This window comes from Sciurus carolinensis, chromosome 9 (genome assembly GCF_902686445.1).
Source record: "Sciurus carolinensis chromosome 9, mSciCar1.2, whole genome shotgun sequence".
In the NCBI taxonomy this organism is placed as follows: Eukaryota; Metazoa; Chordata; class Mammalia; order Rodentia; family Sciuridae; genus Sciurus; species Sciurus carolinensis.
In genome coordinates this window covers 138,860,962-138,883,935 of record NC_062221.1, presented here as the reverse complement: position 1 = coordinate 138,883,935, position 22,974 = coordinate 138,860,962, and the positions used below count along the sequence as shown (strand labels likewise).

General features: G+C 55.4%; 1 protein-coding gene across 1 annotated transcript; it reads right to left on the bottom strand.

Annotated features, from left to right (window-relative positions):
* Nucleotides 1-431: 431 nt before the first annotated feature.
* Nucleotides 432-15,701, bottom strand: Cryaa (crystallin alpha A). The gene is made up of 4 exons (XM_047564743.1): nt 15,585-15,701; nt 3,559-3,849; nt 2,170-2,292; nt 432-1,148 (listed from the first exon to the last, which is right to left on the bottom strand). Exons 1-4 carry the CDS (start codon nt 15,696-15,698, stop codon nt 939-941), a joined length of 738 nt encoding a protein of 245 aa, XP_047420699.1. The 5' UTR covers nt 15,699-15,701; the 3' UTR covers nt 432-938.
* Between the last annotated feature and the right edge of the window lie 7,273 nt (nt 15,702-22,974).

Here is a 22,974-nt window from a genome sequence, read left to right as displayed (position 1 = left end):
TGGGCAGGGGCCGAGATGCTCTGGGTGGAGGGGAGGTGAAGCCAGGACGCTGCTGGCGCCTGGAGCCCTGAGGGTGGTGTCTGCCCCAGACAAGCCACGCTTCCAATGCAGGACCAGGACCTGCGGCCGCTGGAAGTAGGCTGTGCCTCTCACGAGGTGACAGGACTGGAGAAGCTGGGAGGCGGGCAGAGCCCGGGCAGGCTGGAGAGGGGCTGCCCCCACTCCTCTGTTCCCACAGAGCCCGTGGGGAGACAGGCCCCTGGGCGTAGGGGAGAAGGGACTCTGGAGGCTCCTGGTGGGGCCGGCAGGACCAGGAGCCTCCGTTCCTCCCCCAGGTGCGGCCCCACCCAGCCCTCCAGGTCGCCCACTGCGGACAGCATGACCACCAGACAGCAAGTTGCTGTGCCACCTGTCTTTATTGGCTGCCCTGGGCTGCGTTCTCATGGGTGACCGGAGTCCCCAGGAGTGGATTACACAGAGGAAGGTTGCAGGAAGACGGGCTGAGAGAGGCAGGCTGCCAGAGCCGGGCGCGGGGCCCACAGCACCCAGGGCACCACAGGGAAGCGGCCGGGTCGCTGGGGGGCCGCCAGTGTGCGGATCCATCCAGAGGGCGGGGCAAGGGCACTCTCGGGGCTGGCCACCCCCCCGCCCCCGAGCAGAGCTGATTCGCCCCTGTCCCCTGGAAGGACACGGCTCCATCTAGAGAAGTGTGTGACGCAGCCACACCCCAGCTGGCCGGTGTTGGGCCTGGGACATCCCGAGGTCACGGCACTGCAGGCCACGGCTCCGAACTCCGGGCCACTCTCTCAAACCCTCATTCCCTCTGAGAAGACGGAGGGGAATGAAGAAAAGGGAAGGAAAGGAAGGCAGACGCCTTTTCTGTGGTACCCCAGCTTGAGGGGTCAGGCGCTGAGGGGGGCAGCCGAGCCGAGGCCTGCTTAGGACGAGGGGGCCGAGCTGGGCTTCTCCTCCCGGGACACAGGAATGGCTCGCTCACTGTGGCCAGCATCCAGGCCAGACTGGACCTTGGGGCCCGAGAATGTCAGCATGCCATCTGCGGACAGGGAGCAGGACAGGGCCGACTGGTCCACGTTGGAGGGCAGCCGGTAGCGGCGGTGGAACTCACGGGAAATGTAGCCGTGGTCATCCTGGGACAGGCCAGAGAAGGGCACGGTCAGAAGTGGCAGGGCAGCTGGACCCCATGAGGTAGCCAGGCTGTGGTGTCCCCACAGGGGCCGGGCTGGAGGGCCAGAGTGCCACTGCCCGACCTCCAGGGATGTGTGGACTCACGTCCGGGCTCTCCCAGCCCTGGAATGTCAGCGCGGCCTCTTGGCCCCCTGGCCTCCCAGAGACCTTTGCTGAGAGCTGAGCACAGCAGCGAGGACTGCCCAGGGGCCCTCTGCCCTGGCGTTGGCCCCTAAATGGGATGCCTCATGCCACTGGCCCTGCCTGTCCATCAGGTTTTCCCCTGAACTGTGACCCATGAGGACAGCTCAGGCCCGGGTCTCTCACTCCCACCTGACAGGGTTGGAAAGCCTGCAGAAAGCTCTTGTTTCTGGATGTCCTAACCCCCAGACTCAGCTCCCTGGGCCCAACTTCTTCCTCCTCAGGTGCAAAGACCCAAGAACTGAGAACCGGAGGAGTGACTAGACCATGATCAGGGCCTTTCCCTCGCCAGGCTGGAGAGGGGCAGCAGACAGGGAGCCCCAGGAGTCTCCACGTGAGCAGGAGTGTGCAGTGGGGTGGGTGACCGCAGGGCAGGAGCCCCCGCTGCCCACCTGGTACTGGCAGTGGGATCTGGCAAGTAGGGGACCTCCTCAGGTCCCAGCCCTGCCATGGCTAACTTGAGATACTAGGGCCCCTGTGGAAAGGGCAGCTGAGAGCTGACATCCCTAAAGGCCCGCTGTACTGTCCTCACGGGCTCGCCCTCCAAAGGGAGGCTGTGTGTGGAAACATGCTGGCTCAGAGGCACCCGCCATGGGCTCTGCCCTTTCCTGGGGTCTTTTCTAGTCCCATCCTCTCTTTTGGAAGATCTGAGCAGCCCCTGACAGCTGGGAGCAGGCCCAAGGTGAGGACTCAAGCTGGATCCTCAGGCCCTGCCCGCGGGCTCGGGGCCCCTGGGAGAGGCTGTGAGCAGGCTCCGGGGCCGGGCTCGGGGGCCGGGCTCACCTGCCTCTCGTTGTGCTTGCCGTGGATCTCCACGAAGTCCTCCAGCACCTTCACCGTGAGGTCCTCGGGAGAGAAGTGCTTCACGTCCAGGAAGATGACAAACTTGTCCCTGTCGGATCGGACCTGAAACCCAAACCCTCATGTGGAGCTCCCCAGAGGGCCACCAGCTCCAGGATGGAGTGGGGAGACCACCGGGAGAGCTGGGCAGCTCTGGCGGCGACCATCGGAGCACTGAGCGCCTCCCCCTGCACGGGCAGCGGACAGTGGGGGGGCGGGCAGGACTGCGGCACCTGTGCCGAGGGCGGCCACAGCCACGCCTTTGACCTCAGACCCTGGGGCTAAAAGGTGCTTGAAGATGCCTGGGCGATGCTGGGTGGGCTGGCCAGTCCCTGAGGGGCTCGCCAGCTGGCTACGGGTTCTGGCGGGCTGGCTGGCTGTGGCTAATTGACCGTGCTGGTTATGTTTGGGGTGGCTTGTTATCGGTTGACTGGTTACTTGATGGTCAGGGGCCCCTTAGGGTTAGAGAGCTGGTGGATCATGGGTTGGCATTTGGAATAAAAGTGCTGCCCCAGCTTCACCTGGGCTCCATAGCAGCCCCAGGAGCCCGTCCTCCAGGTCCACATGCTGCTGACCGCCTGCAGGGCGCCTGGGGCTGCCGCTCACAAAGCCCTCTGTCCCCTGCCCTCCCTCCCCGCCTGGCTCCTCCTTTGCACCTTTCTGCTCCTGGGCGAGGCGGGTAGAGCCTCGGCTCTGGAGGCTGCCTGCCTCTAAGCAGTGGGGAAGCTCTCCTTCTGGCCTGGCATCCCCCCCAGCTCAGGGCAGGGAGGGACGTGGCCTCGGGGCCTTTCCCGGGGCATGGCTGGAGCACTGGGTCAGCGGGTGAGACCCAGGTCTCTGCGGCTTTGCCGGCAGCAAAGGGCTCCTGCTCCGCTAAAAGGAAGCCCTTCTCTCTGGGCCTCAGGCAGCTCAACCCTCCCGCACCCAGCAGGGCCAGTGTGAGAACAACCAGACCCGGAAAGCTCACACGGCCCTCCGACTTGCCTTGGCGGGGTTGTTCTTGGGGTTTCCAGCATGTGGTTGGTGCATTACAAACCACATATGGGTCATGAGCTGATGGGAGGAAAAGACAGCGGTTGGGCTGGGTCGGCTGCCTACTCTGCCCCTCCCCAGTGCTGAGGGAGGCTCTGGCAGCTGGCATGTGGCCCCCACCCAGCTCTGAAGTTGACGAGGCGGGGCAGGCAGGACGGTGGCCTACAGCCACCATCACCTGCTCAGAGCAAGATGGCACGCCAGGGGCAGCAGTGGCCCCTGGGGAGTCCCTAGCAGTCCTCTGCCCAGGTCGGGCCCCCCTCTGACCAGCAAGGAGAAACCAGAGCCCCAGGGCCTTACCTCAGAGATGCCTGAGTCCAGCACCGTGCGGAAGAGGGACTGGCGGTAGTAGGGGCTGATGGTGGAAGACAGGAAGGGCAGCAGGTCATACTCGAAGAGGCCCTCGCCGAAGAACTGGTCGAACAGCCGGCTGGGATAGAAGGGTCCCAGCGCGCGCTTGAACCAGGGGTGCTGGATGGTGACGTCCATGATCTGCTTCGGCACTGCGGGGACCGGAGGCGGCAACGGGGCAGGACAGGGCCTCTGGGCAGCGCAGTGGGGAGCCGGGGCGCCAGCCCTCCCTATATACGCCTGGACAGAATGGAGGCATTAAGGGATTTCTCTGGAAATGCCTGAGCTCAGGAGAGAGGATGCAGAGTCAGCAGAGCCCGGCCGGGTTGGGCGCCTGCGTCCCGGCCCCAGAGGCACACACAGGGGCCTGCACTGTCTGGGTGCCTTGGGGCCCCAAGGAATCATCTCCCATGCTCGCCACAGGCAGACGGTGAGAAGACCATGTGCGTGGGTCAGGGGCAGCGCTAATTCTTGGTACACCTTTGTCCTGACTGGTCCTCCGGGTCACCCTTGGAGGGGGAGCTCATAGCTCTGCTTTATAGAAAGGAAACGGAGACACAGAGGTTAGACAAGCAGTCCCCAGATCTCACAGCTCCTGGGGGACAGCACCTTTCTCCAAAGCAGAATTACTTCTATTGCTTCGTACCGGTCACAAAGATGACGCATCCTCACAAAAATCTCAGGGAGGACATAAAATAGAGAAGGCTAACAAGCCTTCCTGGTTCCAGCATGAGCCCCATTTAGCTTCTGGCTCAGCCGGGGAGGCCTGTGAGCTTCCTACAGGCGGCCTGCTTGAGGTAATGAAAAGGGGAACCAGGCTGCCTCCCTCACCCCAGAGGACACGGTCCCCAGCCAAGCCTCGAGCCTCAGCATGACCACACCATGGTTGTTTAATTGCCCAACATCACAGTCACTGGTCACAGGGTCCTGCTCTTGTCCAGGCCTGGAGAGTACTCTGCTCCTGCCCATGGCCCTGTCCAGTGACTCCCACTTTTAATGCTTCTAGAAGTTTCCGGTAACTTGACCTTGGGCAGCACTATACTAACCCCTGCAGCATAGGACGATGTCTGTTCCCACAACCCTGGGCTGGCTCTTGGCATGCAGGACCCAGGCTGTGAGAAGCTGCTAGTTCCTCTTTGTGCCTCTGGGTCCCCAGCCCAGCTTCTAATCAACAGCCAGCCGTGTTGTGGAACACTCAGGGGTCTCTGCAAACTCATCTCTGGCCCACAGAGTTGAAATCGGTGCTGCAGGTGTGGGCCCGGGGCCTCCCCCACACAGCACGCCTGTCACCAGTGGTTCTCAGTGTCAGGTCCTTCCCCTGCAGTTCTGAGCCTCAGCTATGTGCAAGGCACAGTCGGTGATAAAGGCCCTTAAAAGTCGCCCTTGAAGTGACCGCTTTTGCCCTGCAAGTTTACAGTTCCAGAAGAGCGACCTGCTAGGGTTTAGGCAAGGGTGACTGCCGGGGTGCAGACAATATGCGCTGCCTGCTCCAGGTGCAGAGGGCGGGGGCGAGGGGTGGGGTCCAGATGGAAGCTGACAGAGTCCTCCGGGGAGAGCCGTGGGGTCAGGCCCAGGTCAGTGCTGGGCAGAGCCACCCCACAGCTCCAGGCAGGGACAGAAGTGTCTACCCCCTTTCCATTTAAACTTGCTCCTCGCAGATGTTTTGTACTCATTTTGATCTTTTAAACTTTGCCTTCAGGCAGGACTCACTGCGACAGCTACGGCGTGTGGCACCTCCCCCACACTGGGCACAGGGGGAGCCTGTCACTCTACCTGCCTGCGCTGGGGCCGTAGGCAGGGATGGAGCCAGGTGCCCCTGGGCCTGGGCCTGGGCCTGGGCCTCAGTCCATGGGCCGCATGGTTCAGCTGCTGAGGATAAGGCCAGGTCCTCGGTCTCGGGTGCTCACACCCCTGTTCTCCCACCCCTGTGGGCTGGGAGTCCCCGGGGACCTTGGGGCTTGGAGGCACAGGCCACAGGGTTGGCATTCAGGGTGAGCCAGGGCCTGGGTCTGCACAACTGAACCGTGAAGATCTGGATGGGTGGAGCTATGGGACCAGGGCCCTCAGGGCTCACGCCACACCTGAACTTCAGGCTGGTGAGCGAGCTATGGCCACTACAGGAAGCGCCACAAACCTGGTGGCTTAAAACACACAACTGTATCATCTCGAGGTTCCAGAGGCAGGAAGTCTGAAACGAGTCTTGCTGAACTAGTCAAGGTGCTGGCCTGGCTGCTGCCTTTGGGGGGCTCTGAGGAGAACGGTTTCCTGCCCTCCAACTTCTGACTGATGGCTCTTCCAGCACCTCCAAGGGAGGTGTGGGTGGTTTGGTCTCACATTACCCCTCTGGTCCTCACTTTCCTGCCCCCCACCCTGAAGAAGAACCAGTAATCGCCTTGTGCCCCCTGGAGAGCCAGGATCATCTCCCCAAGGCCAGCAGTCAGGGAAACTTAATCCCCCTGCAGGTAAGGTGATGGACTCCAGCTAGGGAACCGCCACGGGGCAGCCTTGTTTCACCTGCTGCCAAGGGAAAAGCATGGTGTGTGGGCCCAGGACGGCTTCTGACCCTGGTGTCCCTGGAGCACAGACTGGTGGGCTACCACTAAGCAGGAGGACCTGGGCCCATGAGAGGCCAGTGATGAGGGTCACCACCAACTCACATTGCCCAAGCCTCTGACTGTGCTCAACCTGAATCAGTCCACTGTCAAGGGCTCCCTGTTCACCTCTGGCCCGCCGACTTCTCCAAGGCCAGGCCTGGGTCCTGCTGGCCAGGGTTTGCTCCTTGAGAACATCTTCCTTCCTGGACAGACACTGGCTGAGTCCTGTCCATGCTACACATTGTCAAGCAAAGCGCCTGCTCTGTGGAGCAGATAGTCTAGTGGGTGAGACAAACAAGCAGGTGACATGCAGGGCTCAGCAGGCAGCAGGAGCAGGGTGGAGCCCTTGGGGCTCTTCCAACAGACATGCTTGCAGTCTTCCCACCCACCCTGGGTCTGGCCAGGCCCCTTGCCATGGACCTGGGTTCCTTCTAGAGATCACGGCCAAGATGCCAGCTACTTGGGGTGCTGAGTGTCCCCTGAGGCCCTTGTGTTAAAGCCTTGGTCTCCAGGGAGATGGTGGAACCTTGTGGGGTCTTTAGGTCACCGAAGGGGCCTGGGGAACCACGTTCCTTCCGCTTCCTCCTGCTTGCTGGGTCATAAGGCGAGTTGTACCACGCACCCACCAGGGGTGCTCCCCCTCCAGAGGCCTGAAGCTATGAGGCCACTCATCCTAGACGGGACCCTCCAGAACCATGAGCCAAATAAACCTTTCCAAGTCACTTGCCTTGCAATGTTGCTATAGTGACAGAAAGCCCCCGAACACAGCGTCACTTCAAAGCCACCGTGTAAGGCAGGCAGCAGGTGGACATTGCCAGTGGCTGTGAGCCCTAGCACTAGTGTGCCATGTCTGGAGGAAGAAAGAGCAGTAAAGGGAACTGAAAGCCATGTGCTGTCCATCTAGACAGCACAGGCCAGTCCCCGCCTCCACGGGGCAAGCTCTGCAACCCCCACACTCAGCACTGGAGGCACATCCTCCAGAGCGCTGTGAACGCTGACGCAGCAAACGCTGCGAAGACCAAACACCGTCGCAGGGGAGAGCTGAGGCCAGGCTCCCGCCCAGGCCCTGACCCATCGAGACCTAGCCTGTTTCATGTGTCTCTAATGACACCTGATTTCTTACGTATTGCTGATTCATTAATATTGAATTTGCCCCCAACAGCCCTATGATGCAGCCCAACAAGACTTCTTGGATGCACTTCTTTCCTCTGTGAGAAACATCACGGCCTCCTCGTGTACAGGACACTGGACAGCACTTCAGCTCTGCTCTTGGGGCATTGAAACAGCAAAATCATCAACAGCAGACAAGCAAACACAAAAACACAAACACACAGCACTAAAGACACCTCACAAGGGCGAGAGCTGACTTGTCAGCCTCAGCCGGAAGCCCCAGTCCTGGAGGACACTGCCACTCCACACACATCTGCACACGTCTGCGCACGTCTGCACACATCTACACACGTCTGCACACGTCTACGCACGTCTGCACACGTCTACGCACGTCTGCACACGTCTACGCACGTCTACGCACGTCTGCACACGTCTACGCACGTTTGCACACATCTGTGCACGTCTACACACGTCTGCACACGTCTGAGGAAGGCAACAGGCGCTCTGCGGGCGTCCATCTTGGCGTGGCAGTGTCACTTGAGCAAGCAGGCACCTCAGACTGAACTGAGTCCCCAAAATTCTCATGCTGATGTCCTCACTCCAGGACCTCAGAAGGTGACACAGGCTTTGAAGGGGCAACTGAGGTAAGATGATGTCGTGTGTTGGAGCCTAATCCAATCTGTGTCCTCACAGAGGACGTTTGGACACACCCAGAGACACTGGGAATGTGGGAACTCAGGTAAAGACCATGTTCTTCAGCAAGCCACGCAGAGGGGCCTCAGGAGGATCCCGCCCTGTTGACATCTTCACCTTGGAATTTTAGCCTCCGGAACCATAAGAAATAAATTTCTGCATAAGCCGCGCAGTCTATGGTACACTGGGCGCCCCTCATCTAAGGTTTTCTTCCTGTCAGTTCAATTACTTGCAGTCAGCCATAGTCCAAAAATATTAAGTGAAAATTCCAGAAATAAAAAATTCATGAATTTTAAAATGCACTCTGTTCTGAATAGCACGAGGAAACCTCTCCTTGTCCTGCTTCATCCGCCTGGGACAGGAGTCATCTCTTTGTCCAGTGTATCCGTGTTTTATATGCTACCTGCCCGTTAGTCACTTAGCCATCCACTATTAGACTGACCGTCTGTACTGAGGGGCTGTGTTCAAGTGACTCTTATTCTACTGAATAATGGTCCTAAAGTGAGAGAGTGGTGATACTGGCAATTCAGATATTACCAAGAGAAGCCACGAGGTTCTTCCTTTTGGTGAAAAAGTGAAAGTTCTCAACTAATAAGGAAAGAAAAAACTAGAATGCAGTGAGAATGAATCTATGGGAAATTGTGATGAAGGAAAAGGAAATGGTGCTGTCACACCTCCAACTTGGAGACTCAGGGCGTGGTGCCCCTTAGGCAGTTAGGATGGAGAAGGCCTTGGTGGCAGGGCTGGGCTCCCCATGGCGCCAGTCCTCCGCTGGGTCTGGGAATCTCCTGTGGGTAAGGAGAGCCACAGCACCTTGCCCAGCAGCCCCGGAGACGGGCGGGATGCTAAACCCAGTAGCGGGATGAACCCGTGCACAGCGATGAGCGAGCATGTCCGTGGGGCCCTCATCAGCGCCTGGAGGTGGGCGTGGGAGGGGGGAGGTGGGAACTGGTCAGCCTGGGGGTGGCAGGGGTCCCGGCCACAGAGGAGGAGAGGGATTTCAGATAAGCAGTGGCGGCCCAGGGCGGGGAGCAGCTGGATGAGCCCTGGGCCCCAGGGACCCTGGTGTTTCCACTTTGGTGTGGGACTTGACGCCGAGTGGCAGGCACGGGGCTCCCGTGGTGTGAGCGACGTCCGAGGCACGCCGCTGGACACACACGCCTCCTTTAATGCACCATGGGCTGCCCGAGGAGCAGGTCGGGGCCGCCACGCCGGGGCAGGACTGGCACACGGCACCCCGCAGAGGGCGCCCCGCAGAGGGCCGAGTGTCCGGGACCTGGCCTCCCAGGGAGGGCGCCAGGACAGGGCCCACGCTCCTGGCCCAGGGTGGGAGGAGCCAGAGGCCTGGGAACCAGGCAGCAGGCGCGTGTCCGGGAAGCACCCCACTGAATGTGTGTGTGTGGTGTGTGTATCTGTGTGTGGCATATGTAGTGTGTGTGTAGTGTGTCATGTGGTATGTGTGTCTACGGTGTGTGTGGTAGTATGTGTTTGTCTGTGCTCGTGGCAGATGTGGTGTCTGTGTATGGAATCGTGTCTATGACGTGTGTGTGGTTGTGTGCATGCATATGCTGTGTGTGATGTGTGATGTGGTTGTGTGTGTTTGTGGTGTGTGCTGTGTGTGTGGCTGTGTGTGGTTGTGCTCTGTGTGTGGGTGTGTGTATGATGTGCTGTGTGTGTGGTTGTGTGTGTTTGTGGTGTGTGCTCTGTGTGTGTTTGTGGAATGTGCTGCATGCATGGTTGTGTGTGGTTATGTGTATGATGTGCTCTGTGTGTGGTTGTGTGTATGCTGTGCTGTGTGTGTGGTTGTGTGTGGTTGTGTGTATGCATGTGCTCTGTGTGGCTATGTGTGTTTGTGGTGTGTGCTGTGTGTTTGTGTGGTTGTGTGTAACTGTGCTGTGTGTGTGGCTGTGTGTGACTGTCTGGTGGACAGCAGCCACGACCTGAGGCCCCTTCTCAGCCGCCTGGGGACCCGTGGCCCTGCACAGGCGGGAGGGCGCTGAGTGGCCGCTGTCTCCGCATTGTTCCTGAGGCTTTCTCCTGGCCTCAGCATTTGGGATCCCCGCGCCAGCGCGGCGCCAGCCCCCCCAGACAAAGGCCACACTAACTTTAGGCAGAGGATTCCCAGAGCCAGCAGTCTGCTGTGCGGCCACAAAGCCCGGCACTCCGATTTTCCACTCCAGGGCCCCGGCTCACGCACAAATCCCACCACGCAGGGCGAGGGGCATTGTTGTGTCCAGCAGGAATGCGGCCGGCTAAGCCCTGGCTCCAGCGCCTCACGGTCAGCGGGTCAGATAGGACCTGGGATGTCGGTCGCAGACCCACCACACCCTGCAAAGGAGTGAGGGGCCGGTGCAGCTCGCCAGCCCCTCAGGAATGCCACCACTGGGCTGGGCACCAGGGGAGACCCCACAGAGCGTTGGAAGGTGGCACCAGGGGATGTGGCCCTTGTTTGGGGATTCAGAGAGAAACGTCCCCACCCTCTCCCCCTGCCAGCAAGCATGAGGTCACAGGTGGGCCACAGACACACTGGCTTCCACCGTCCCACCCACTAGCCCACACTCAGTGTCGGGAACAGTTTTGCCGTGGAAGTAAAGTGCCGTCTTGTTGGGCTTATTTTTATTACCAAATGTTCCCACATTCTCAAAAGAAAGAGAAAACCAGAGCTCAAGGACGCGTCCCAGAAGCCTCCAGAAGTGGATTCGACAGTCCCGAGGCTTCCTGCCCAGTGCAGCCGGTCTCCCCCACATGCTGACGGACGTTGAAGCAAAGCCCAGGCCGGCCGCTGTCCCCACAGGCTTGAAGTCTTCTCTGGACGGGATGCACACGACTGCATACCAACACAATTCCACGTCACAGTTGCCAAGATCAGTAAGAGCTTGGTGTCGCCTAACCCTGTCGCCAGCTCAACCCTCTCCGCCATTTCAAATGCCTGCCTTTCCAGCCAGACGCCCCTGTGCCGTGGTCTGCAAGCCCTGTTCTCGTGCTTTTCTGCATGGCCGAGAGGTGGCCGTGCTGCTTCTCCGGTCGGCTTAGCACAGGGTGTGAGTTGATTTTCTCATGTGCGACTGATCTTGCATTCAAGTGACCAGCCCAGCTTAATTGTCGTCAGTCCAGGCGGTCCCAGAGCGGAGCCTGGGACAAGGTTTGGGTGTTGACCCTTCTCTGGGAGGTCGGAAGCCGACGGGAGGGCGAGGCGAGGCGAGGAAGCTGGGTGTGCACAGAGCTGCCCGGCCACTCCACGGGGTGCTGCCGGCTACAACCGGGCCGCTTCCTCACAGCAGATCTGGGTGACAGCCACAGGGCATAACCTCTGCCCTTCTGCTTCTCCCCTGGGCCTCAGACCCTGGGACCCAGGCAGGTCAGCTGTGGCTGTGCTGGGCCAGCAGGTGTTCGGTGGACTGCGGGTGCAGCCGGTTCCGGGGTGCTCCGGAGTTGCACCGGGCTCGGGTGGAATTGGCCTGTGACTTTTCTTTCCGACTGGCCTCCCTGGCCTTGGTGCAATGTGTGACAGCTTCCTCAAGTGGGAACAGGGAGGGGGAGCGTTTTCTGTTTTCCTTTTCTTCCGAAGAGTTTCTGTGTAACTACTCTCACCTGTTAGTAAAACTCACCTGTCAACTGCTGGGCCTGTGGCTCTGTACTTGGAAACATTTTATCTACTGGTTTCTTCTTTTCTTTTGATGGTTAGAGGACTCCTACCTCTCTTTCTACTGAGTCCATGTTGGCAGTTTTCCTCATTTTCCTTCAATCCTGCCTTGTGTGAGTTTGCAGGTGCAGTGGCCCGGGCGGGGCTGCTGACCCTGGCTCACTGAGTGCCCGTGGGCACCGGTGAGTGTGCTCCTGCCGCGCTGTCTCCACCTTTTTCTGTGACTAATCTGGGGAGGGCTATTAATTTTACTAGATTTTCCAAGAATTTCTATTTCATTCATTTCTGCCCGCGTGTTGATGCTTCCTTTCTTCTGTTTCCCAGATTCACTGCTAACTTTCTTAGCTTTTATGTGGTGACTTTGCCTTTCGATTTCGCCTTTTCTCCATCTCTCATGTTGGCATGGAAGACGCGAGCTTTCCTTTCTCACGGAAGCTGACCCACAGGGCCTGGGGGTTGAGCTCAGGCATGTCGTGCTCGCTGTGAGTGCTGCTGGTCCACACAGAAGCCGCGTCACCACCTGGTCAACGCTTCAGCACAGCGTGAGACCGAATGGATACGCGCCACGTCTGTCCCCACCCAAGTGGCAACAGGGCTCATGTCCTGGGCTTCTACTTCAGAGGTGCCCAAAATTCCTGGGGGAAATGATCTGAAGGAGTTTAGAACCTTTAAAACTGAACACCAAGGAAACCAGGCCCCTGGAGCTCAAGCAGTCTCATGGACACGCGACACGCCTAACAACACATGTCCACAAGGCTGAGCCCACTTCTCCCCACAAAGCTGCCCAGTCAGGTTGGTCACGGTCCCCGTGTGCAGAGGCAGCAGCTGAGGCTCTGACGGAGCAACGGTAGGACATTCCTGGGAACTGGGGCCCACCTAGCACCTGGATGTCCTGCCTATGGGCTCTGCATAAATATCTTCCTTTGCCTTCCTGCAAAAACCGCACCCTGCTGCCAGTCCCGCAAGCGAGATCACAGACCCCTGGCCCTCCCCACCTCTTCCTTCTCCTCAGTCGCCTCAGCAAGTGACCTTAGTTACTGCAGCCTGGAAGTGCGTGAGCCATGATTCCCAGGCCAAGGGCCGAGCCTGGTAGTGGAATGCGTGTGCACACAGGTGTTGGTGACAAGGAAACACACCCAGGGACCAGTGTGCTCCGTTCCCAGGACTCAACAGCTGACTTGCTGACAAGGCTGCACTCAGCTCCAGGGGGTGAGGGCAGGGGCTGGTTTGCCTTTGCTTTCTGAGCAGCGTGGGCCAGCTTTTCCCACCAGAGCCTGCCGGAAGCCTGCTGGGAGGAGCCGGGTTGAAGCCTGGCCCTCGAGGAGCTGTCAGAGGGGGAGTACAGGAGCCACAGCCCTGTGGTCACACACCTTCCTGCCGTGCTCACACGGCGTTTGGGCTCCGGCTCTGGCCAGCCAAGTCCTAGCCCCAAGGGCTCCTGATAGGCTGCAACAGGAGGACCACAAGCATCCATGGTGGATTCTCAACAAAAGGTTGAATCCAAAGGTATAGAAAGCTAGCTAAACTTTACAAGAAATGCTGCAGGCAAAGGAACAGACTGAAGGACCCCAGGCAGCCAGCAGACACAGCCAGAACAGCAGTGGCCGCTGTCAGTGCCACAGACCTCCCTGTGCACAAGAATTTCAGGGGATCTCCTTAAAATGCAGCTCTTGAGTCAAGGGGTCTGGGTCAGGCCAAGATTCTGTGTCTTAAAAGCCCTTGGGTGATCCCAATGCTGGGGTCAGTTGATCACCATACTCAGGGAGGGCCAGTGGGACCACTGACCCAAACCCTCCAACGAGTTCCAAGTATGGGGAGAGAAGGGGCGAGCCACCTGCCAAGCCTAATTACCAAATGCCTGCCGTGGTCCTGCTTTAAGCTAACTCACCGGGCAAAGGCATTTCGGAAAGAACTGGGAGAATTTGGCCACAGACTATAAGTTCTTTGTAAGTTACTGCTAGTTCTGTCAGCTGTGGTGATGGCATGGTTGTTTAGATGATTCTGTAAGAAACCTTACTCTCTAGAGGAATCTCTGAAGCAGGTGGGGTGGAATGGCATAAAGTCCAGAGTGCAGTTTAAAGTGCTTCGAGGTGGGCATGAGATAACAGGACAAGGACCACTGAGTGTGCATGGTGGCTGGACAGGGCATCACTGTGTTATCTGCTCCTCATGGAATTGAGTTTTGGTCTCAAAAAGGTGAGACTGCACCATACAAGACACTTACAACCAGTCTCTTTTCTATCCCCCCATTTCCTGAATGTCAGTGCATCAGCCTCTGTATTGGGGTTCCTCCAGGCCCACTAGATTAGACAACCAAATACATATGCCGCTGTTTCATGTATGTTTTAAAGAAATTGCAAGTAGCAGCCCCTGGTCCTGTTTCTGTGGCACCTACAATGTCATGCTTAAAGTGAGAGGTGTCACATTAGGGCTTGGAATCTGCAAGTCCGCTAAGTCTGTCTTCCAGACTTACTTGTTCTCCTCTTGTAGGACCTAGGAAGCCAGGCTCACCCCTAGAGTAGCCCTGGATAATTACCTCAGCTGCAGGAGGGAGAAACTGGCCCCAGTCTTCCTGCCACCTCAAAACAGGAGCTTAGCGCCCTCTAGTGGCCACTGCCAAGCAAGCGGGGGCTTCTGGTTCCAGGATGAGAGACAGTTCTTTCAAAGATGTAACCCCAAGGACAGTAAGCCTTAAATTGGCAAATTCTACCCACAACTATTGCCTCATAAATACACCCACAACCCTCCCACCGCTCATAAGACTTGGAGTATCTGAAATCAGCTTTCAACAGCCACTGAACTAAAATGATGTCAAGACATAGGGTTACCCAACTACAAAAGCATGTTCCAGCTGAGGCAGCAACTCCCCTTCTGGAAATGTATCCTACAAGGACATGGTGCAGGTAATGGGCATAAGGCTGCTTACTGCAGCTGTGTTTGTGTTTGCAGAAAGCAGACACTATTTGGATATGTGCTTGGTTTGGATATGAGGCGTCCCCAAAGTTCCCATGTTAATGCCAGAATGGTCAGAGGTGAAGAGATTAGAACATGAGAGCTGCCAACTGGTAAGTCCATCCTAATTTGAACAGACTGGGTGGTAATTGTAGGGGCGTAGCTAGAGGGGGTGGGGGTCAGCAGGGTCATGCCCAGAAGGGTGCATCTTCCCTACAACCCCTTCCCCTTCTCTGTTTCCCAACTCTCTTATCCTGAGCAGCACTCTTCTGCCATGTCTTTATACTGTGGTGTTTGGCCTTATCTTGGGCCCAGAACAAGGGGGTCACCAACCCTGAACTGAACCTCTCCGCCAGCCCCAAGTAAACTTCCTCCTCTAAGTTGTTCTGGTCAGGTATTTTGGTTACGGCAACAAAAAGCTGACTATAACATAATGTTTTGGGGGCTCTGGGGGACAACTCACATCCAAAGCATAACATTCCACCTGTTGCCACAGAGCTCATGTCCATCTCACAATACCAGATGCATTTAGTCCATCTGCAAGAGTACCCATAGTCTTAATAGTTCCAGCATTGCCCCAAAGTCCAAGTTCAAAGGCAACGACTCAAGGCAAACTTTTACTTGTGAGATCCTGTAAAATTTTTTTAATACCATATATCCAAAATGCAGTGACAGAAAGTACACATTCCCCATTCCAAAGAGGAGGAATAGGGGCATAGACAGAAGGGGTGGGGCCACACAAGACCAAAACCAGCCAGGCAAACAAGTCCCGTCGCTCCACATTTGGCATCTGGGGCACATGGCACCAAGGTGTGCTCTCCAAGGGACCTGGGCAGTCCTGACCCTTTGTCCTTGCTAGTTGCAGCCCATATGGCCTGTCTCCTAGCCTGGCAGCTTTCCTTGGTAGACAGTCCATGACACCGACATCTCTTAATCTGGGGAGCCCCCCCTACAGCTTTGGTTTCCTTCTCACAGTTTCCTACCTCACCCTCTCCGGGGCGGCCCACAGGGACTCCAATCCCACTCTCCTGCGTCTGGACTCCCAGGCCTTCCTCTGAAACAGTGGCGACAGACTCCATGACCCCTGACTCCAGCATCCTGCATTTCTGCAGAACTAGCATTACATGGATGATTCTGAGGTCTGCCACCATGGGACAGAAGCCAGACCCCCTGGGACCATGGCTGCAGCAGGCTCCGAATGCCTGAGCAGTGGAGCATGGCGAAACACTTCCCAGAGAAGCAGCTTCCTGCCCCCTGGGCGAGCAGGGTGCCACGGGGTCTGCTAGAGGACTTTCACTTTGACACCATAGAGCCTACAGTGGGGGTCACCTTGCAAATTCCTGAGATGCCCTCAAGGCATTTTCCCTATCATCCCAGTGAAAACGACTTAGCTTCTCTTTAGAGAACAACAACCATAACTTCCTTGGCCCAATTTTACATAAGCTTCTCTGATCAAACTGCAAAATTTAAAATCTTTCCTCTGCTTTCAGCTCCTGATTCTCACAGTAAACCTGGCTAAAAGCTGCCAGTAATACTCATGCCACCACCTGAATGCTGTGCAGCCTTGGAATTTCCTCTATCAGATTAATAAGTCTATCGCTTTTAAATTTGGCCTCACACCACGTCTCAGGACATGGGGAGAATGTAGACAAGTTCTTTGCCACAATGTGATGCTTATGGTCTCTAGTCCCCTTCCCAAGGGTTCCCCTCTGAGCACGGTCTTTACTGTCCACGTTTCCATCAGCATCTGGTCTTCTAAGCTTCTGCCAGAATTGTCCATTAAGCTCCGCTTACAACATTCTAAGACCTCTCTAGCCTGTACCTCCAAACTTTCCAATTTGCTCCCACAAACCAGTTCCGAAGACTCCTGAATCGCATGGTCGGGTTTGCCACAGTAATGGTCCCACTCCTGGTACCAATTTCTGTTACTCAGGTTTTCATTGCTATGACTAAAATACCCAACAAGAACAACTTTGAGGAGAAAAGTTTATTTTGAGTCATGGTGTCAGAGGTTTCAGTTTTTGGTGGGTCAACTCCATTGCTCTGGGCTGGAGGTGAGGCAGACCATCGTGGTGGAAGGATATGGCAAAGGGGAGCTGCTCAGTTCACGGTGGCCACAGGAGGCAGACGGAGAGAGGGGAGGAGCCAGGCAGAAAGCAATCCCCAAGGCATGCACCAGTGACCCGCTTCCTCTGACCACACCCCACCTGCCTACACAGATCCCCCAGGAATCAATTCAGTGGATTAATCCATCAAGTGAATCAACCCACCGATCAGGTTACAGCTCTCATAATCTAATCATTTCACCTCCTGTGTTAACTCAGAAGTTTGGAGAGGACACCTCATTTCCCAACCATAACACTAGATGTGCACTATCAGCAGAGATAAGGCCACTAGATTCTGCTGCATGGAATATTCTACAACAGTTTAAAGACAAAGTCCACAAATTCATGTTCACAACAGTATTATCTGCAAGAACCAAAAGACTGAAATTACCTAAATGTCCATCAGTGGATGACTGTATAAACCAAGTGTGGTCTATACAAACAGTGGAATATTATTCAACCTTAAAAACAAGGAAATCATGACACAGGTTACACATGGATGAAGCTTAAGGACCTTTTCCTCAGTGAAATAAGCCAGACACACCAGACAAACACTGCAAAATCCCTCTTATGTGAAGAACTTAAAAGAATTCAAATCCATAGGCAAAGATTCAAAACGTAGCTGCAGGGGCTAGGGGAACTGTGAGTTGGTGTTTACTGGGGACGGAGTTCCAGGGTCACGAAATGAATTGCTCGGGAGGTGGGCGGTGGCGATGGCTGCACAGCAGTGTGAATGTGCTCATTGCTTCTGAAGGATATGTTCCAAGTTGACAGTACTGTGCAGGCATGGTGGCACGGGTACAAACACAGCCACTCGGAAGTTAGGGCAGAGGGTCACGGGTTGAGGCCAGCCCCAGCAACTTAGTGAGACCCTGTCTCAAACCATGGATGTAGCTCAGTGACTATACACCCCTGGATTCAATCCCCAGTATCCCCTACCAAAAATTGTGAGTTTTGCAAATTTTATGTTATATATATTTTTCCACAATAAAAAAGTGAGGACATTCTTTACCTTATGATGTATATACATAAAACTAAGGTAGAGAACAATGTGCATGATATGCTAACATCTGTGCCCAAATAGGAAACACACAAATAGTGCTGATAACTACACAAACTCTGGGTCCTGCATGAAACTGGTAGCACTGGCCACTCTTGCTGCATGGGGGACTGTGGGAGGCTGGACACAGGGCTGGCAGGGACCTCCTCTGTTTTGGATTTCAACCCATGAGAATGTACTAATCACATGTAAAGTAAGACACCAAAATAAAAATACAAAGAAGACATTTATGGAATGCTATAATGTGGGTCACCTGTGTGTGCTGATCACCATTGCCCTGCTGGAATAAAGTCACTAATCATTCCAACCCCATCGGTGCCTTAGCCCATTTTCTGCAGCTATAACAGAATTCCAGAGATTGGGGGATTTTAAAGAACAGGGATTTGTTTGGTCCACGGTTCTGAAGGCTGGAAGTACAAGAGCACAGTGGTAGCATCTGGTAAGGGCCTTGGAGCTGCCTCATCCCATGGTGGAATGCAGAAGGGAAAGAGAGGGTGAGAGTGAGACAGAGGCCAAACTTCCTTCCTTCAGGAAATTCCTCCCACAATAACTAGCCCACTCCCAGGATAACAGCATCCTCCACTTACAAAGGCAGAACGCTAGTGACCTACTCAACGCACTCAACTCTGAAGGGCCTCTCCTCTCAACACACTGCACTGGGGGCTGCGCTTCTAACGCATGAGCTTTGCACATTAAGACCACAGCGACTCGCCGGGCAGGAGGCAAGTTCAAAGCCAGTCTCAGCAACTTAGAAAAGCCCTAAGAAACTTAGTGAGACCCTGATCAAAACAAAAACATTTTTTAAAAAGGACTGAGGATGTGGCTCAGTAGTTAAGTCCCTCTGGTTCAATCCCTGGTACCAAAGAAGAAAAAATAAATCCCAGCAACTAGCTTACACTGACCCCAAGACCAAGAAGGAACCACTGCCAGACCATCTTGGTTGCTGAGGTCCTCTGAGCACCCAGGCTCCTGTCCACAGCCTGAGCACAACCTGAGCTCAGCTCATTCCAATTCCTATTTGTCTTCCCTCTTCTCCTGGACAGGGACTGGCCTTACCCCCTGGAACCCCCAGCCCCTGAGAGGCACGTGCTCCAAGAGGTGCTCCTGAGCACACGATGAAGAGGAAAACCAACCAAGAGGTGCTCCTGAGCACATGATGAAGAGGAAAACCAAAAGCCGAGCGACTGGAGCTCCCGGGACCCACGCCCGCAGTTTCATCCCGCAGTGCACTGACTCATGAAACCCAAGTCACTCGCTCGCCTGCCCAGGATGCGCGTGCTTGGTTCATTAGTGGGTGCGTAGCGATCTCTGCCCTTTCTCCCACATCATCAGAGTACATCTTCTTCCACAGAGGAAGACAAGCCCCCCCTCTTTAGCCTGCAAGACTCTCCTTGTAGGATGTGTGTCCACCAGCATGTGCGCACACCCTTTTTTCCCTTCTCCTTTGCACATAAAATGAGAAAGAGCTGACACAGTGAGACAGCTGTGCAGCAGAAAACAACTCTGGCCAGCAGAAGCATGCGGGGACCAAGCAGCCTCTCTGCCACCAAGAGGTCATCCTTACCCCGGTGGGAGAACCCTTGACTGACAGCAGAATCCAGCTGGCTTTGGATGCCAGCTCTGCCAGCTCTGGGGAACTTTAGCACCTGAGCCACTTCCCTCTATGCCCTTAGCTCTGGCCTAGCTGACATACACAGCAGTTACAGGTGGCAGGGATGGAGCCCTGCCACCATTACAGTGATGGAGCTAGTCTTCAGTCCAGTTTGAAAAGCCTCCTCGCCAGGTGGTTGGTGCACTGACAGCTGGGCACCCTCATGCATCTGCAGTCAGTGGCAGGTGGGCCTGTGGCCATGGGCAGCCTCGGTGCAGGAGGCCCTCATGGGCAAACGAACGCCTGGTCCCAGCCCCTTGGACAGCAGCTGGCAGTTCTGAGAGAAGAAGAGCACAGTACTTCGGCAGCCCAGGGTCAGAATCGCCACCAGTCACGTTTACTGCACTCCACCATAAAGCAATTCTCCTGGACATTGCCCAGCCCAAAGAGGGGGAAAAGACCCCCCACACACCAGGAAAGTGCAAAGTCATATTTCCAAGGAGCAAGGACATGGCAAGAGGGCAATTAGAGCCACAAAGAAAATATTCAAATACCCTGTCCAGAGCTAAATGAACAAATAGGAGCAGACACTACTACCGTTGTAGCTCAACGGTAGGCATTGGCCTGTCGGGTACAAGGCCGGGGTTCAATCCTCAGTACTCGGGGGGATAAAAAGGAGAAAATACATATTGCATGACCCTCTTCTGGGGCCTAGGTCAGAACCCCCAAATTAAATACATTAACATTTCTGCAACCAAATTCATCACTGCTCGGTGGGATAAACAGTACTACAACTTATTTCTAACTGATTTATATAGGTTAAAAAGTAATTCATAAATACCAGATAACTACATACTATAAATATTCTAGTACTTCTTATTCCAGAGGAAAAGGCTCAGGAAAGCTTCAAATATACACAGGTTCGAGTGAAGCTAAATTCCTGTGTGTATCCTTGCAGTGAGCCACGTCTGGTCTGGCTGCTCGGGGGTCTTGGGAAGGGCTGGCAGTGTCAAATGCTGCGGTTGGGTTTGGAGGTGGCACTGAACGAGCCGAGGTGGAGCCACAAGTCCTGACACAGTACTGTGTAGATGGTACTTCTCAGCACAAAGACCCAGTCACCAGGACCACCACGGAGCCATATCCTTTACCCAGCAATCTCCAGATCACCAAGAAGTGTCCTTGAAACTAGTAATGAGCAGGTGTGTATAACGACCATATGGTTCGCGGGGATCCCAGTCATCCACAATGTCTCTACCACCTCCACCCCCATTCTAGAAACTTCTCCATCAAGGGAAGAAGGTTCAAGAGAGTTTCGTGTCTGTTTTTGGTGTTTCCTCCTGATTTACATCTGTGGTTGATAAACTTCAGGGGGTCAACAAAGAGGTCTGCTGTTGCCGCCTTCTGCCACTGGATGGTTCAGTTTTAAGAGTTGTTTGAGGTCAAAGGCCAAGCACTCTGGCAGGGTTCCGCACACTGCCCAGGCACCTGTGAACGGGGAGTCTTGGAGCATCCTTATCCCTACCCCTCCTCCCCCGGGCTGGGGGTGCCAAGCAGGTTCTCTTCCCCTGAGCTACACCCGGTCCCAAAGTGACAGCCTAGTCACGGAAGCCTGTGGGAAGCCCAGGTCTCCGTTAGTGGCAGGAACCCCACCCCCAAAAAAGCATCCACGGAGTATAAAACTCCTTCACAAATGAGAAGTACGTGCCAGAAACACGACCATTTGAAAGCCGTTCAGGAGGGCCGCAGAACGGCGGTGCAGGAGTCAGGCGGCTGCTCTGCTCCCAGGCCAGCTTATCTGCACTGACCGGGACATGGTGGGACCAGGCAGGCAGTTCTCAGGTTCCCCGCAGGTGTCCATCTGCATCACAGGGAAAGGGCGCCCACCCACAGCTCCCTCACCAGCAGGTCTGCCTTCCTGGAAACGCATCCAAACTGCCTCCTCAGCTCCGGGCACTCGTTCAACTATAGTTTTCCTGGGACAGGATTTCAGGAAATCCATCTGTGGACTTTTCAGCTGCTCCCTGATGAGAAGCTTTGGGCGACCTGGCTATGCAGACTGTTTCACACCTGGGCGCTTCTTGAATATTCATGCCCACCTTTAGAGCCTGCTCCTCCTGCCAGTCCAGCTTGTCTCAGGACCAACCCCTCCTTAGTGTATGTGGCCTCTCCATCGCTAGCTCCGCCCAGTCCACACCTGGCAAAGCCCCTCACACATAGGGTTCTGTTTCTGTGGTTCTCGGTCATCAGCGTTGTGGTGACCCTCAACTGCTTGTCCTCTCGTTTCCTAAGTCAGAGGGGCTTCCCAACGGCACTGCCACTTTCTGCCCCACTGGAAGGACAGTGCTTCTACGTGTCCTGCTCACAGTGTGCAACGGGGTGCACTGAACTCTTCTAAGTATTCAAAGTGGAATTAAAATCACAAAAGCATGAGTAAGGGTTTTTTTTCTCATTAAAACATGCATATTTAAAATACACTGTCATACTAAAACACAGCAGAGGCACTGGGATGCTACCAACACCTTACGGTAGGTCAGATTTGCAGCAAACTGAATTTTGGAATAAAATTTACGGCAGGGGGCAACTTTCTGCTTCCAGAGCTTTCTTTATTTTGGAATTGCAGAGAAGGGTCCATACACCTCTTCTACCAGGAATCAGAATAAAAAGAACCAGGGTCCTCAAGCACCCACAGTCCACAGTCCAGGAGGAGAGAGGTGTCAATGTGCAGCAGAGCTCTGTTCACCCATGACAGAGGGCTGTAGTTTAGAAACACCTGTTGCGTGCCCAGCTAGAAACACCCATGGCAGGTGCAGCTGACCCCCAGCCCCACCCCAACAGGGAAGATCACAGCCAAGGACACAAGAGCTGGATGGGGCAAAGCAAGCTTAACCCCTGCAAGTAAGCACGGAAGGTTGTGAGAACCCAAATGAGTCACTGGCCTGAGAGGTTCCCAGGGAGACCTCAGGCCAAAGTGACTTGTTGAAAAGAGGCAGGCAGTATAAAGATGTGCAGGTGAGCAGCACAGAAAAACGGGCAACAGGGCCTGCGTGCTCAGGGATGGGAGCCATTAGGGCCCCCAGCAGGAAGTATGGCATCAGATCTGTATTCTCCCCAATCTTCCATTAGCTAGACAGACTGTCACCTGGAAAGGGGCGAAACAGTGCAGCCACTGCTGTTGTGTCCCAGGTGTATGGAGGAACACCCCAGAGGACAGCAGGGGCAGAGGTGGCTGTGAGAGCCAGATAGCCAGGCCAGCTGAAGGGTTAGACGCTGGAGGAGAAGGTCTGGCAGTGGGAGGAGAAGAAAATGAAATCAGGGAGAGCCAAGTTGAGTTCGAGGTGTCCAGCAGATCTGTCTAGATCTGTCTTCTCAGGGTGTCTGTGCACCTGCCATAAACAGACCCCAAATGTCATATGGACAGATTCAAGGCCAGATGGGTGGCAGGAAAGACAGACAAATGAATGGGTGGACAGACAGGTGGGTGGGAGGGACAATTTGATGGATGGACAGATGAAGGGAGGGAAGGACAGACGCATGGGTAGATGGTGCTGGTGGCCCTGGTCTAGTCATCTTACCTGGTTCTAGTAACCAGATTACCTCCTGTGGGAAACTTCTATTTC